Genomic DNA, 13412 nt, shown 5'->3' with positions numbered 1-13412 from the left:
TCCAGGCATATTTTAGGATGACTCAGGGGCAGTTTGACAACCTGCTGTCTATCATCAGGCCGTATAGCTCTGGGCATCCAGCAACCGCTACCACCAGTTTCTCCTCCATTGTTTACCACCACAGAAGGCCCGCCTCTCAAATCATCTGATTGGACAATGGGAAAAAAGTGACCAAAGAAGAGATGATGTGGGGCATAATTCCACTTGGAGTTGAAGTTTTTCAACACCATGTGCCTAGAGCACAGAAACACAAGACGCGTCGCAATGCAAAAATGTGAGCAAAAAGCTTCATTCTCATTAAAAACAATTACAAAAAGCGCCTCCAGCTGCTGAAACACTTCCTGTCTGATCAGTGCTGATTAGGGTCGTTTCCGCTGTTTGCAGCAAAAAGCTCTAAAAACCGACTGCACGCTACCTGCTTGCTAACTTTTGCAAGCAGACTAGTAACACACAAAACATAAATAATACAGTTTTGGAGTTAGCGATAGGAGCATTTTCCTTGTTTTAGGTGAGGCTAACCAGCTCTTGTCTCCAGCTGCTGCACCAAGCTAACACATGTCCCGCCAGTCTCTCTACGAAAATAAAAATGACCTGCTGATATCAACCCTGCATCCCTCAGACCGAGGACCCAGCTCTGAATCAGAATCTTTTATTTATGTCGTTCCTCTCTGTTACAATCAGGGTTTCCTTATTGGTAAATGTAATGCCCGGTAATTAAATAATTAGCAACAAATATTGACTGATTCCATTTGATCGGAGCATCCTTTCATTCACAACAGGAAATGAGCACATACAGGCATCCTGTGTGGTTCAGATGAGGTTCTGCTGCACACCAGGCGACTGACTGGCCTGTATTTGCATGATCTGCACCTCTATCTACTGGATATGTTTGTGTGTACATGTGTATTTTTGCCTGTTGATTTACTGTGTGTGTGTGTGTATATGAGGTGTGTATCATTTATGTGTTTGTGCTCAAAAAAGCTTTGCAACATTTGCTGTTTTAGCTGCTGCATCGTGAAGTGAAAGCTTCTTCATGCATCTGTGTGTGTGTGTGTGCGTGCGTGTGTGTGTGCGCGCATGTGTGAAAGAGAGACTGGTGGAGTGCAAAAAGAAGTGTTGTTGTGGTGGACAGAGAGAGAAGGTTTGAAGCGAAAACAACAAGGTCACCTTCATTAGAAAAAAGTTTGAAACATGTATATGTAAATTAGTTTCTCTGTGGATTGTGTGTGTGTGTGTTTGTGTGTGTGTGTATGTGCGCCACCTGGGCCCAGACTGAAACAATCTACCTGTGTACCTGTGAGTTACCGAATGACCTTTCAGTTCTTTAGGAGACAAGCGGACCTGTGCTGCCTGACAGACTGTGAATGTGCACACGCGCTGTAGGATGTGTGTTTGCATCTTGTGCACCAGCAGCGCTGCCAGACAGCTTCTGTATGTGCCCTGTCTGTGTCTCTGTGCTGAGCTGCCAATCATCCAGTCATCCTCTTCCTCATTAGCACACACACGCTGCACACACACACACACACACACACACACTCAGGCTTGCTGCAGGCATGAGGCACTTGATGAAACCTGTCAGTATCTGTTATCTGGCCACGCTGGAAAAGGCAGGAAGATGCTCATCCAGACAGTTTATACTAATATTTCTGTCTCATTTGTCTGCTCGCCTGATTAATGAGAACATAGACACTAAAATCAGAAGATCATTCACTCCAGTGTGTCGTGCTAAAATATCAGCAAACACTGTTGAGTGACGAGTTAAGACATGAATAACATGTATACAGAGCGGTGGCTTCAAAACAAAATGGCAGGTAGTTTTAAAGATACAAGTCTGCTTATAAAATTCAAGGAAAACACAAAATATAACATATAAACTTTTATTTTAATTTTTGATTGAATTTATTTGGATTTCTTTTCTGTTCATTCATATTTTGTATTTATTTAAATATTTTATTTTTACTTATTATTTTGAGTTTTTATATGTATTTCTATATATTTTTATTTATTTATTTAAATTAAATTAGCTGAATTTTTATATATATATATATATATATATATATATATATATATATATATATATATATATATGTATATGTGTTGTTTGTTTTTTTAATGTAAGTGGGCAACATGGAAAAATATGTCAATCATGATATACGTTTTTTAATTTTTTTTTATTATTATTTTATTTTTTTAACCAGGACATAAGGGAACGCTTTGTCATGATCAAATATAATTTATTTTTTATTTTTTATTTTTTATTTTTTTTGTGGATAAAAATGATGCAGCATCCCGTTAAATTTAATACCTGTCAAATCAATGTTATCTTATCACACAGATAATATAAAAATCAAATATTGCCCACAATAATTTAAGCCACAATATAAACAGTATGACAACATTTTGTTAAGACTGACAAATTTATATTCTCATATCGCCCCAAACCAATATATCAATATGGTAATAATGAAACTTTTTGTGTAGGACTTTTTTAATTTAATTTAAGAAAAGTGGTAAAGTAATAATCTCTCCTGATATATTGATAATAAGGTATAGAGCAAGATGAACATCACTTGTTCTTCTTCGCTTTGTCCATTTTGTACACGTCAGTCTGCTTAATTAAATCTTGTGAAGCGATCTGTGTATTAATATCAGATCACACTTGTTGGATTTTTGTTCCTTCTTGAGTCAGATTTTTTTAAATTTTACATACAGAATAAATGAACAAAGGAATACTTAGCACATCTGTTTTCAAATAGGTGTGTAGGAGAGGGATGAGCAGGTTGCAACTTGTAGAAAAACTCCTGCACACTCTCTAACTCGCAAAAAAAAAAAAGATTTTATTGCTGATTTTATGACAAACAGTGCACAGTTTGCCTGATGAAGGTCTAGTTCTACGAGACAAAAGTATTTAAAGTTAAACACATCTGAATTCATAGTATTGAAATATTTTACTTTGGAAAACCATCTGAATTTATTGTTCTGAATTCACCTCTTTGAAATTAAAACATGAAATGTCTTGTTTTGCAATTTCAGAAGATGAATTAGATTTTTTTTTCAACTTTCACAAATTCAGATTCAAAACTTTAAATTTCAGAATTTAAAAAAAGAAAAAACAGATTTTTCTACTTGAATTTTTGACTCTGAATTTGACCAATCACACTATTTTTGAAAATCTGATACTTCAGGGTTTTTTTAATCTAAATTTGTGTGAGAAAAAAAAAAAATCAAATTCAACTTTTGAAAAATAAAAAAATAAAAAAAAAGTTTAAAAGTAAGATTCAGACGATCAGAGCAAATGAGCTGATTTCTGTTTCTCCAAGCCTGTCCTTTAAATCTGACGTGTAAATCAGACACATGGTGGTAAAATGCAAAAATCTATCATTCATTATTTTATTAATGCCGTTCCAGCATGGCCGTCCTCACCCCTCCACCTCTGACACCCTCTCCCCTCCCTCCTTCACCCTGCCTGCCTCCCCCCTCTCCCCCCTCCTCCCCCCTGCTGTGCCTGGCTGCTCTTGTTTGACCTTTGCCCTCGCTTGCAGGTGGGCGGAGCAGGTGTCCAGAGTTGGCCAATAACAATCAGGGCGTCGCCCTCTGTGACACGCCCTCTTTGGGGTTGGATAATGAGCAGGCTCCCGACAGCCGATTCGCCGGTGAGTGGCAACCTCTCGAACATGGACTGATGAGAGCTGAGGACTGGGCATGAGAGTGGGGGGGGGGGGGGGGTGAGGAAGATGAGGGGGGGGTGGAGACAGAGTGCATGAGTCAGAAGAGTTAATGATTTCTGACACATACTAACACGCTGACGCAAATTAAAGCTAAAAAGAAATCAGATGTTTTATTTCGCAGCAGTTAGAGATCAGAGAGGTTTTGTAGCATCTTTGCCCAGCATGAAGATCTGGAGCCTTCCTTCTTCTCTTCATCCCTACCCTTTGGTGTTGTGGTGCTTCATTGCTTCTTCAGTACCGGTTAGCTGTGCACTCTCTCCCTCCTCTCCCTCCTTTAGCTGAAGCCCTGATGTGTGTGTGTGTGTTTGTTTGAGTGCATCATGTGGTGTGTTTGAGCGCTCTCTGCATGCTGGTGTTTTCTGTTTGTGTGAGTGTGTGTGAGGGAGAGAAAAGAGTCGGGTCCATCCCAGAGTTTGAAGTTCATGTTCAGCGTCTGCCAGCTCCGAGCCGCTTTGCCAAACATCTGCAACTCATTCTCACCGCCCTCCATCTTCCCTTCCTCCTGTCCTCTCCTAATCCTGCTCCCTGCTTCCTAACACTCGGCGGGTCACTGTGATGAGAGCTAAAGGCGTCCATTTTGTTCTTGATTTACTGTGTTTCTAAGTTTTGGGTTCAGACTTGCCTAACAGCCTTTAGCTCTGCATCCGTCTCGCAGCTCTCTTAGCCCCTGATTTCCCTTCATCCCCTCGAACCTGACGTCACCCCGTTGGTCTGTGATGGTGTGACATGTTTTCTCTTTCTGTGTCGTAAAAGTGTTCTGTTATCTCTCTGTTTCTCTCCTTTTCCCCCGTCATTCTTCACATTTTCTGCTGTCTTTTCTTGGACATTTTCCTTCCTTCCTTCCTTCCTTCCTCTCTCCTCTCCTTTGTCTCCCTTGTCTCTTTCTTCCTTCTCTCGCCTTCTTTCGGATGGACAGATGAGGAGTCGTGCCCAGTGCACATTGAGGACTAGGTATGGAGTTATGGCTAGATGGTAGATCAGACTTTAGGGTCATATATGTAGTTTGCATGCACAGTTTTATTCAAGAATCTCTCTCCTAAAAAATACAGTATAAATATCTGTAAAAAGGTTTTAATCTTTTCTCAGAATCTGCCTTACATTATATTTTCTCATTGCACAGTGACAGTTGAAGTGAGGTAGCTTTCATTGCTGATGTTATTCATTATTCATATTCTCTGTGGTCCAGACCTAAAAGTATCAATAATTAATTTTATTCACTGGCTGATATTTACCGTTATTCACTGTGAGTCAGGACCATGTTGGCTGATGAGCGTTTGAGTCGCTTCGAACTGACGTGACCCTCAGTACAGGACAGGAGCTAGAAATATACATGTGATTATTGTGAGTCAAAATTACAATAATTTAATAATTTCAACAAAGTGCTGTGCATTTTAAGGAAAGTAGAGTATCATGTACTGTGCAAAGGAACAAGTCAAGCAGCCTAACCCTAGGCGCACAACCTATTGCATTGACGGATTGACGCTGACCAGAAGTCATTCATTCCAATAGAGGTGAAAATGATGGATAGTAACGGACTAGCGCGCAGCACGGTAGCGGTTCCATTGACCATCAGACTGTGGAGGTGTTGGATTTTTCCTACTTGGGCGTTGACAACATGGGAGAAACAGAGCGTTACGGTGCCGGAAGTAGGAAATAAGTTTAAATCACAGTTGTAAACAAACAATATCTCATTTATTTATGCAAAAGAAAAATAAGCATAAGCTTTTTTTCCACTGTTAAAAGTAATTGTTGACCATAGCTTGATTTCTATGCGGTTGATAATTAATCTATATTTTCAAATTTTGCGCTCATTTCCATAGCCCATTTCACGCCTATATGTCAGCTCTTTCAGTAGTACACTACTCAACTCGTCTCAGTTCAGTTGGTACAGTGACAGTCAACATGATGACTTCGCTAACAGCTCTCGCCGACAGCATGCTAGCTCGCCGCCCGCATCTGGCCAGGTCCGTTAACAACGGAACCTCGTGGCGTTGTTCTGGGGGTGGGGAATGCGCTGGGGAAATGCTCCGTTAAAACAGGAAAAATAGGTTGTGCACCCGGCGTAAGTTTAAAGGGTGATAACTGATGATGTTTTTATCCAGATATGCACACTGATCATTGTCCTGCCTTTAGAGAGTCCAGGCTGCTGGTTTCTGGTCTGCAGGTCCAACCAAGACTGCAGGATGAGTCAGCAGACTTTGATTTATGAATACTGAAAACTGCTTTTAATGACTCATATATTGACGTGTACCAACAGGTAGCCAAACATTTAAAGCAGAGACCAAAATGAAACTGTGCATTTCAGTATGTCTTGTAAGGGTAAGTGTTTGCAGCCAGAATTAATGAATTTAGAAGCACATGAGCTCATCACAGGGGCAAAAAGGCGAAACTACAAAATGGCCACTCTGTCACATTAGGTGACTTAAGTGCATTTAATTCAGCCGTGACGTGGTGAGACACATGTCAAACTACATGTGAAAAACATGACCAGTCAGTGCAGTCTTTAAGAACCTTCACATGGTGGTTGGGCAGGAGGGGTTAGAGACGAATGTCTGGGATCAAACACTGAGCCGTCAAAGTGTCATAGAACACAGATAGTCATTAAGACATTGGAAGTAGGAAAGAAGTGTCACACACTCTGGCTCCATCTGCATTTCCCTTTTAGTCACATGACATTTCAGCCCTTAAACCTTCATTACAGTCGAGACATGAGCACAAATTTTATCCACGTTTCCAGAAAAAAATCAAAATAAAATGTGAAGTAATGTGTTTATCCTCCACTGTCATGTGAATATCAGGAGTCGGGCGCATCAAGATCAGTAGTTGGTGACACTAACTCTACAGTTAGGTGTCATTATAACATTTCATAGGTAAAGGGCGACACTTGTGGAAATCATGATGTAAATATGACTTATGTTTGTTTTTAATTTATTGATTTAAGGGACATTTTAGTCTCCTCGTGGCTCTACACAGATCTCATGTTTTCATTTCTTCAGTGTTTGTTAAGGTCACACGCTTCAAGATTTATTTAAGTCTGTTCTTAATGCATTTTGTTGTATTTTCTTTATGATACACCAGATTTTCCACCTCATCCAAGCTTAAAAACTTTCCTGTAATATTTCAGCTCTTTTAAAAAATTGCCAGTGAAACTTTGCATGAAAACAAGTGGCTGGAAATGTACTTATCGTCAAACTCAGGCATGAGAAGGTTAAAAACTGGGCCTTGTGAGAAGTGGTTGTGTCACAGTATGACACACTACACATGATAAAACTACAAATCGTCCCGCCCTGAGCTCTTTGAAAATGAAAAGAGAAATTAGTAGAAATCAGGTGAGATCGTACTCGTCTTGTAGCTGTGTCCTGCTGAGAGATGTCAGTGGTTAACTGTTAATCTGCGAGAATATTTTCGATTTGGTGCGAAACTGCCGGCTAGACACGTTAACATGCAGAAGCATAGTTCGTAATGCTCACCCTCTGGTTATCACTGGTTAGCTGGTCTGTCCCCATGTTTGGTCCCCCCTCTGTTGGGGTACCTAGCACACAGATCTGGTACTAAAAGGTGGAGCTGTGAACACTGCAGTCTGTTGATTGGTCAGTAGAGGACGGTCACTCTGCTCAGGGCTGAGTTGTGGCTGGTTTTGAGGCTCATGTAACCACTGTTCATACTGTGGAGAGTTTTATTAGGAAACTGTAACTATAAAATGAAAGGATGTTTTGCTGCCTCTCACAGCAGCTGGAGTCCGAGAAAAAATAACTTAATTCACTGGGCCGACTGCTGGTGACTTTTAAGGTGGAACGTTAACTTGTAATGTTACTCAATGCATGAGGTGACGACGTGAATCCATCAGCACACCTTAAATTTCACTGTGAAAACTTTGACCATCACTTTAGTTTTTATATGACATACACTTTTAGTAATGAGTGGATCTTCAAGTGTTTATATATATTAGTTTCGGTTGGGTTATGTGAACTGCATATATTCTAACCCTCACTCAGAAAAAAAAAGCATCACAGAGCGTTGTTCCTGTGGGCTCCAGCAACACTAAACCCCTGAGCTTGCCTGAGAAGGACTGAATGTACAAACCTGCTATTTTTAAATATCCCATGGAGAGAGACTCTCACTGCAGCCTGTTTTATTTTGTTCTGAAAATGTTGGCGTGCAGACTCATTCTGTGGATGATAAACGAGTGCCGGACGGAGCAGTGAGTGACAACAACCCCGCCCACATTTAAAAGTACTGTTTGTGGTGGAAACACTAGGGTCTAGGTACCATGTCTGAAGGGTTACTGTTGGTTCCAAAGGTACCATACTGAACGTGTTTGGTGGAAACAGGGCTTAAGTTTCCGCATGTTAACGCAGCTAGCCGGCTGTCTGTCAGCGAAGCCAACAGAAAATAATAAACCAGAAATACAGCTGTGACCTCAAGAGCTTTGGGGACATTTCCTCTGTTGTTGTTTTTTTAATATATATATATGTAACTCTTCTTCTCTCCGTCAGGTCTGATGTACCTCGGGGGCTACAGGCCTGTTTTGGAGCCCCTCCCCCACCACATCTCCACCAGCAACATCAACCTGGAGGAGCAGGGGGCTGAGAACAGGGACGACCAGAGTCCTAAACATCCTCGCCGCGGACCACTCATTGTGTAACACACTCAAACAAACCCGCACACACACACACAGACACACACAGACTTCTCCATCCAGAGTCAGCTCTTCCTACCCTGCCATAGTGCTGCATCGCTGGATACTGTCCTCACTGAGCAGGGAACACCCCCCCCTCCATCTGTATCCGTCTGAACACTTCCTGGATTGATTGTCGTTGCTGGAAACTCGTCTCGAGGAGAAAGAGGAGGGAAGAGGAACAGAAAGGCATCACGTGTCTGTCGTCTGTGCACTTTTATCTCACAGGAGTTTCTTTGTTTTGTTTATTTTTTTTGTCTGTGACCTAACTTGTGAGATTGATTAGCCTACTGCTACGTTATTATTTATTACCTGTAGGTTTAACCAATGAGAGCTGTGCATTGTGACACTATCTCTAGAAAAATACATGCTGCTCCTCTCCTCCTTTTTCCTGTCCTCTATTACCAGCCAAACAGTCAGGGGCTACTGTGATCGGCAATCTGATTTATTACTAATGTACTTCTTCTTCTTCTCTCTTATAAACTATATGTTGAGTGAGTGCTCGGACACTGTTTGAAAGTCAGCTCACACCGGACTACCTTACTTTAGCCAACTAAAACGTGCTGACTCTTCTCCTCGGATCAGGGAGCTCCCGTCTCGCATGCAGCTTTCGACCTCTGCTGATGTTTTCCTCTCATTCCCGCCACGATTTTTCAAACAACCTGTGCTGAATGTGAATACAGAGGCGGTCGGACCTGTAAGGTGGCGTACGAGCCGAGAACTGGCGGCCGGACTGGACAGAAATGGACTGGAAACAAAAACGTCAAACAGAATGTAGGACGTGGATCTGTAAGAAGGGGAATGTACGAGACATTTAAATCGTCGCCTAAACTGGAATTAAAAATAAACTTTGAAACTGGTTCTCCAAACACACACACACCCACATACACACACACACACACACCACACCATCCTCTCCTTCTGCAGCTCCATCTTAGCATGTCAGTATTATCGTAGTGCAACTGGAACAAGTACCATAACAAGCAATAACGATGCCGAAGTTGCATCTCCTCCCTTTTTCTCCTGCAGGAGGACGCTCACGTGCAGTTCAAACAAAGACTGTGTTTGCACCGGCCTGTTACATTCACACATTTCAACGTTATTTTTTATTTTAATTTCGCCATTGTAAAGGGAGTTATTGTGAGAAAAGCATCATACAGTGAATTTGAGATTTAGGCCACACCGTGGTTAGCTGGCATTTTGTTCATGCTCATATTATTCTCATCCCGACGAGCTCTTCTCTCCTCGTTTGTGAAGCTTTTAGTTGTTTTGATTTTGTATAACTTTATTGTATAGCTCACCTGTTGTTGATGTTCCCCGTTCCCTTGTTTTAATTTGTTGCAAAACACTGTGTCGTTTATTAGAATGTGGATGAAAATATGTGAAAAATTTGTAAACGTTTACACACTCGTGCACACGTGTGCGCCCACATAACAGATAACTGAAAAGGGACAATATCAACATTTAATGCACTATTAGCTGTTTCCTAGACGACACACTTTGCGGTGCATGAGGCGATAGTAGAGTAAGCATGTTAGTCTAGGTCAGCCTGCACCCTCCTGTAGAATACTTGATGATGGATCACTGCACACACAGAAAACCGGACCATATCCTTCTGCAGTGTTATATATCTGTTGCTGGCTCCCTTTTCCCTCGACCCTGAACTGTTAGGGTCAAGAGGACTGCACTACTATATCCAAGCTGCAAACAGTCACGTGATCACAGTCCGAATGTGTCGATGAAGCCGTTCTGTGGCACCGGTCGCAGTATGATATCAAAGGAATGGGTCCCAAATCTGTAAGACCCCCACTTTTCTAGAATTATGAGTGAAAATGTCAAAGAAAACATCAAATGGATAATAAAGTTTTTGCAACTAAACCGTCGCTGAGTGATTTCCTGTTTATTTTAAATGGGACAGATTCATTAATCGGTGCAAGGTTTTGTTTCGGTTCATGTGCCTGACCATGAAACGCTGCTCTCAGATGTTCGTCTGATTAGCATTATATGCATTTGACTTAAAATTGTCTTATTAAACAGTTTTATCAATCCCCTTCTCTCCATACGCACAGTTTTCTTCCCACTTTAATCTCCAGTTACCGAAATGTAATTTAAAAAGAAAAACAGTCATGGTAAAATGTCAAAACAAAGCAAAACAGAAAAACAAAATGGCTGCCTTTAACTTCTTTAAAGGGATACTGTTACTTTTTTATTTAAAGCTGCACTTATCAAAGATTTATGTTAACAACAGATCAGTGTACTGTGTGTAATGTCAAAAGGTCAACTGCAGAGAATTATCACTGACTGTAGTTTCCCTTCAGCTTCACGGAGCGTTGTAGCATCTTTCCGCTTATTGTTTTGGTTCTACAGCCCCAACTTAAATGTTTTAAAAATCATCTGTACACTACCTGCTCAACACTACGTGGCAGACAGACACAGTTAGAGACAGACAGGTGAAAATAGTGGAGCACTTAGCAGCTAAAGAGACAGATATTTCCCTCAGGAGTTGGTAGAGACCAAAAACGGAGCTAAAAGACAGTAAATGTTGGACTTTAAGGGTAACTTTGGTATTTTGGAACCTGGACCCTATTTTCCCATGAGATTAATGAGAAGAACAGTTTTTAAACTTGTCCAGTATTGAGCGAAAACAGGCTGCAATGTAACCATGTTCACACAGTCAGTATACATCCATTAAAAGTGTTTGTTTTTGCCACTGACAGGCTCAGATCGTTATTCTAAGTGTCTGACAACATTATAAAGATGATCCTACAGAGACAGACATTTTTGTTGAAGAGTGAGATCCTTTTTGTTAAACCAGAAACAGCCCAAAAATAGCCATCATCACACCAACCAGACTCCATTTAAATAAACGGCAATTTAAGCGCGTATAGAGCCAGCATGTTTTCACATCTAACCGGTTGTATAAGTTTTTATTTCAAACAAACTAGAGTGGTGATCATTGGAACAGTGGAAAGGTGAACTAAGACAGTTTTACTTTGTATCTATCGACTTTGAATGAAGCGTGTTTTACGATGATAAAATGACTGTTTATTTAAATGGAGTCTGGTGGGTTTGGTGATAGTGATTTCCGGGATGTTTCTGTTTGAACAAAAAGGTCTGTTTCTGTAGAGATCCTTTCCATAATGTTGTCTGACACTTGTAATAATAATGTGAGTCTGTCAGTGACAAAGACAAGCAGTTTTAGTGGCCGTACATTGACGGTGCCAACATGCCCTGGGTGGTGACATTAAACTGTTGTTCCCATTAATCACTTAGAAACAAAAACAGAAGTTACACTTTAAATTAATCAGGAACAAGCTTCCCTTCGTTCATTTACAACTTCAGATTCACTAGAAATGATGAATCCAAAGTCTCTAGGTTTTGAGTGAGTTGCAGTCGCCCTGTCAGAGACCTTTTTCACAATGGCATTTTGACATGTCATAGTTGGAAAAGCACAGGTGTGTTTAATAAGATTTAATATAGCTGCATCCCACTCAGTGTAGGCCCTGGTATTGTGCATGCTGGCTCACTGGAATAGCTCACTGGGAAACTTAATTGAACTGAACCATCGTTAAGGTCACCAGATCCACCTGTGCTTTTATGCGCTACTATGACCAGTCAAAATGTCTGCTGTGAAAGAGGTCTATTTAAATGCCTGGGGGCAGCTTCAGCCGGCAGCTGACGTCAGGGTCTCATGTCCCAACCTATGGGCCCAACAAGGCTTCTTATTTTACTGTCTGTGTCGTCATCTGGTGGCTGAAAGTGGTACTACGCTGACACCAGACTAAAGGCTCCTAACATCAGATGAGTGTTAACGTTACCTTTGAGGCACAGATGGTAAACAAATGTACTTAAAATGACCAATTTTAGGATTTGGCTCCCATTACTTAAAGCTCTCTAAATTTGTTCTCCTTCATTATATTAGCACCCATCTATGCACAGGTAATATTCAGATGTTGTGATATGGTTTGCTGGAGGTTTTTGGGCTGGATTGCATAATTCCATGGGGATATTTACACTAAAAGTGTTACGTTTTGTTAGGTGGAGGTAAAATCTTTCATTTATTCCATCGTATTTCTTCATTTTCTAGTATACTGATGCTTACACCTCTGTAGTACATCTCACTAGTGCCTTTATTTTGATACAAAGATTATTTATACAGACCTTTTAGTAGCAGAGAAGTAGTCAATTAATTTGGGGCATTTAATAGTGCATACATTTATCATTTTGATAGCGCTTTTGTTTTGTGAGGAAGAAATCGCTGACAGATATTGTTCCATTTCCTTCAAAAATATAATGAATTTGGTTATTTTTGTTTGTAAATTTACATTTGTGAATGTAAATTTGTCAAGAAGTAAAATGGGGTTCATGAGGAAAAATGCATTAATATCTTTGTTACAGTAATCGCAGTAATATTTCTATGGTAAATAGTAAGATCTGAGAAAATGTCAACTTTATCCTTCCACAGCACACAGGTAAAATTACAAGACAAGAAATGTTTAACGGGATAGAATCAATGAGCCAGAGGATATTTTGTTTGTTTGTTTGTTTAAATTTTATTTATAATCAGAAAAAAACACATCATTTGACATTTAAATACAGATCACAGTATTGATATAACTGCAAGACAGAAATTAACAATTAAAGACAGAAAAAAATACAAGGGGTCATTCAGGAATAAAGGTACACAGATATTCATAAAGTACATAGGGCCTTTCCAATTTTACAGCATTTTATTTGATATTATTTGCATAAAATTTAGAAATGCAGAAAATACTGGGATTTTTTTTTAAAATTGTGAATACAATATTTTGCCAAAATAATTAGATTACTGGTCCAAAACTCTGCTCTTTTGTCCTCAAGTTGGACACCAACCTTTATATTCTCACAATTTAGAGTCATAATATTTTAATCATTATAACTCAACCAATACTGAAAAAAAATGTCCAAGTTGAATAACAAGAGAAGAAAAGATTGTTCTAAGGTTTCAATGTCTGAGCTATAGAATG

The 13412-nt window shown here is 40.1% G+C and overlaps 1 protein-coding gene across 4 annotated transcripts in view; it reads left to right on the top strand.

The window, feature by feature from the left end:
- Positions 1-10284, top strand: part of rnf157 (ring finger protein 157) — a 32673-nt gene extending 22389 nt beyond the window's left edge. For 2 of the 4 annotated variants that reach the window (XM_033611041.2, XM_033611042.2), the window contains exons 18-19: positions 3543-3653; positions 8225-10284. In XM_033611041.2, coding sequence (XP_033466932.2) covers positions 3543-3653; positions 8225-8373 — 260 coding nt within the window. In that variant the 3' untranslated portion in view covers positions 8374-10284. Of the gene's footprint in view, positions 1-3542; positions 3654-4644; positions 4680-8224 lie in introns of all 4 variants that reach the window. The other 2 variants (XM_078163601.1, XM_078163602.1) reach the window with 2 other exon arrangements.
- Positions 10285-13412: the final 3128 nt, after the last annotated feature.

This window comes from Epinephelus lanceolatus, chromosome 21, assembly GCF_041903045.1.
Source record: "Epinephelus lanceolatus isolate andai-2023 chromosome 21, ASM4190304v1, whole genome shotgun sequence".
NCBI classification, from domain to species: Eukaryota; Metazoa; Chordata; class Actinopteri; order Perciformes; family Serranidae; genus Epinephelus; species Epinephelus lanceolatus.
Note: the sequence above shows the minus strand (reverse complement) of the source record. Positions and strands in the feature narration are given on the sequence as shown.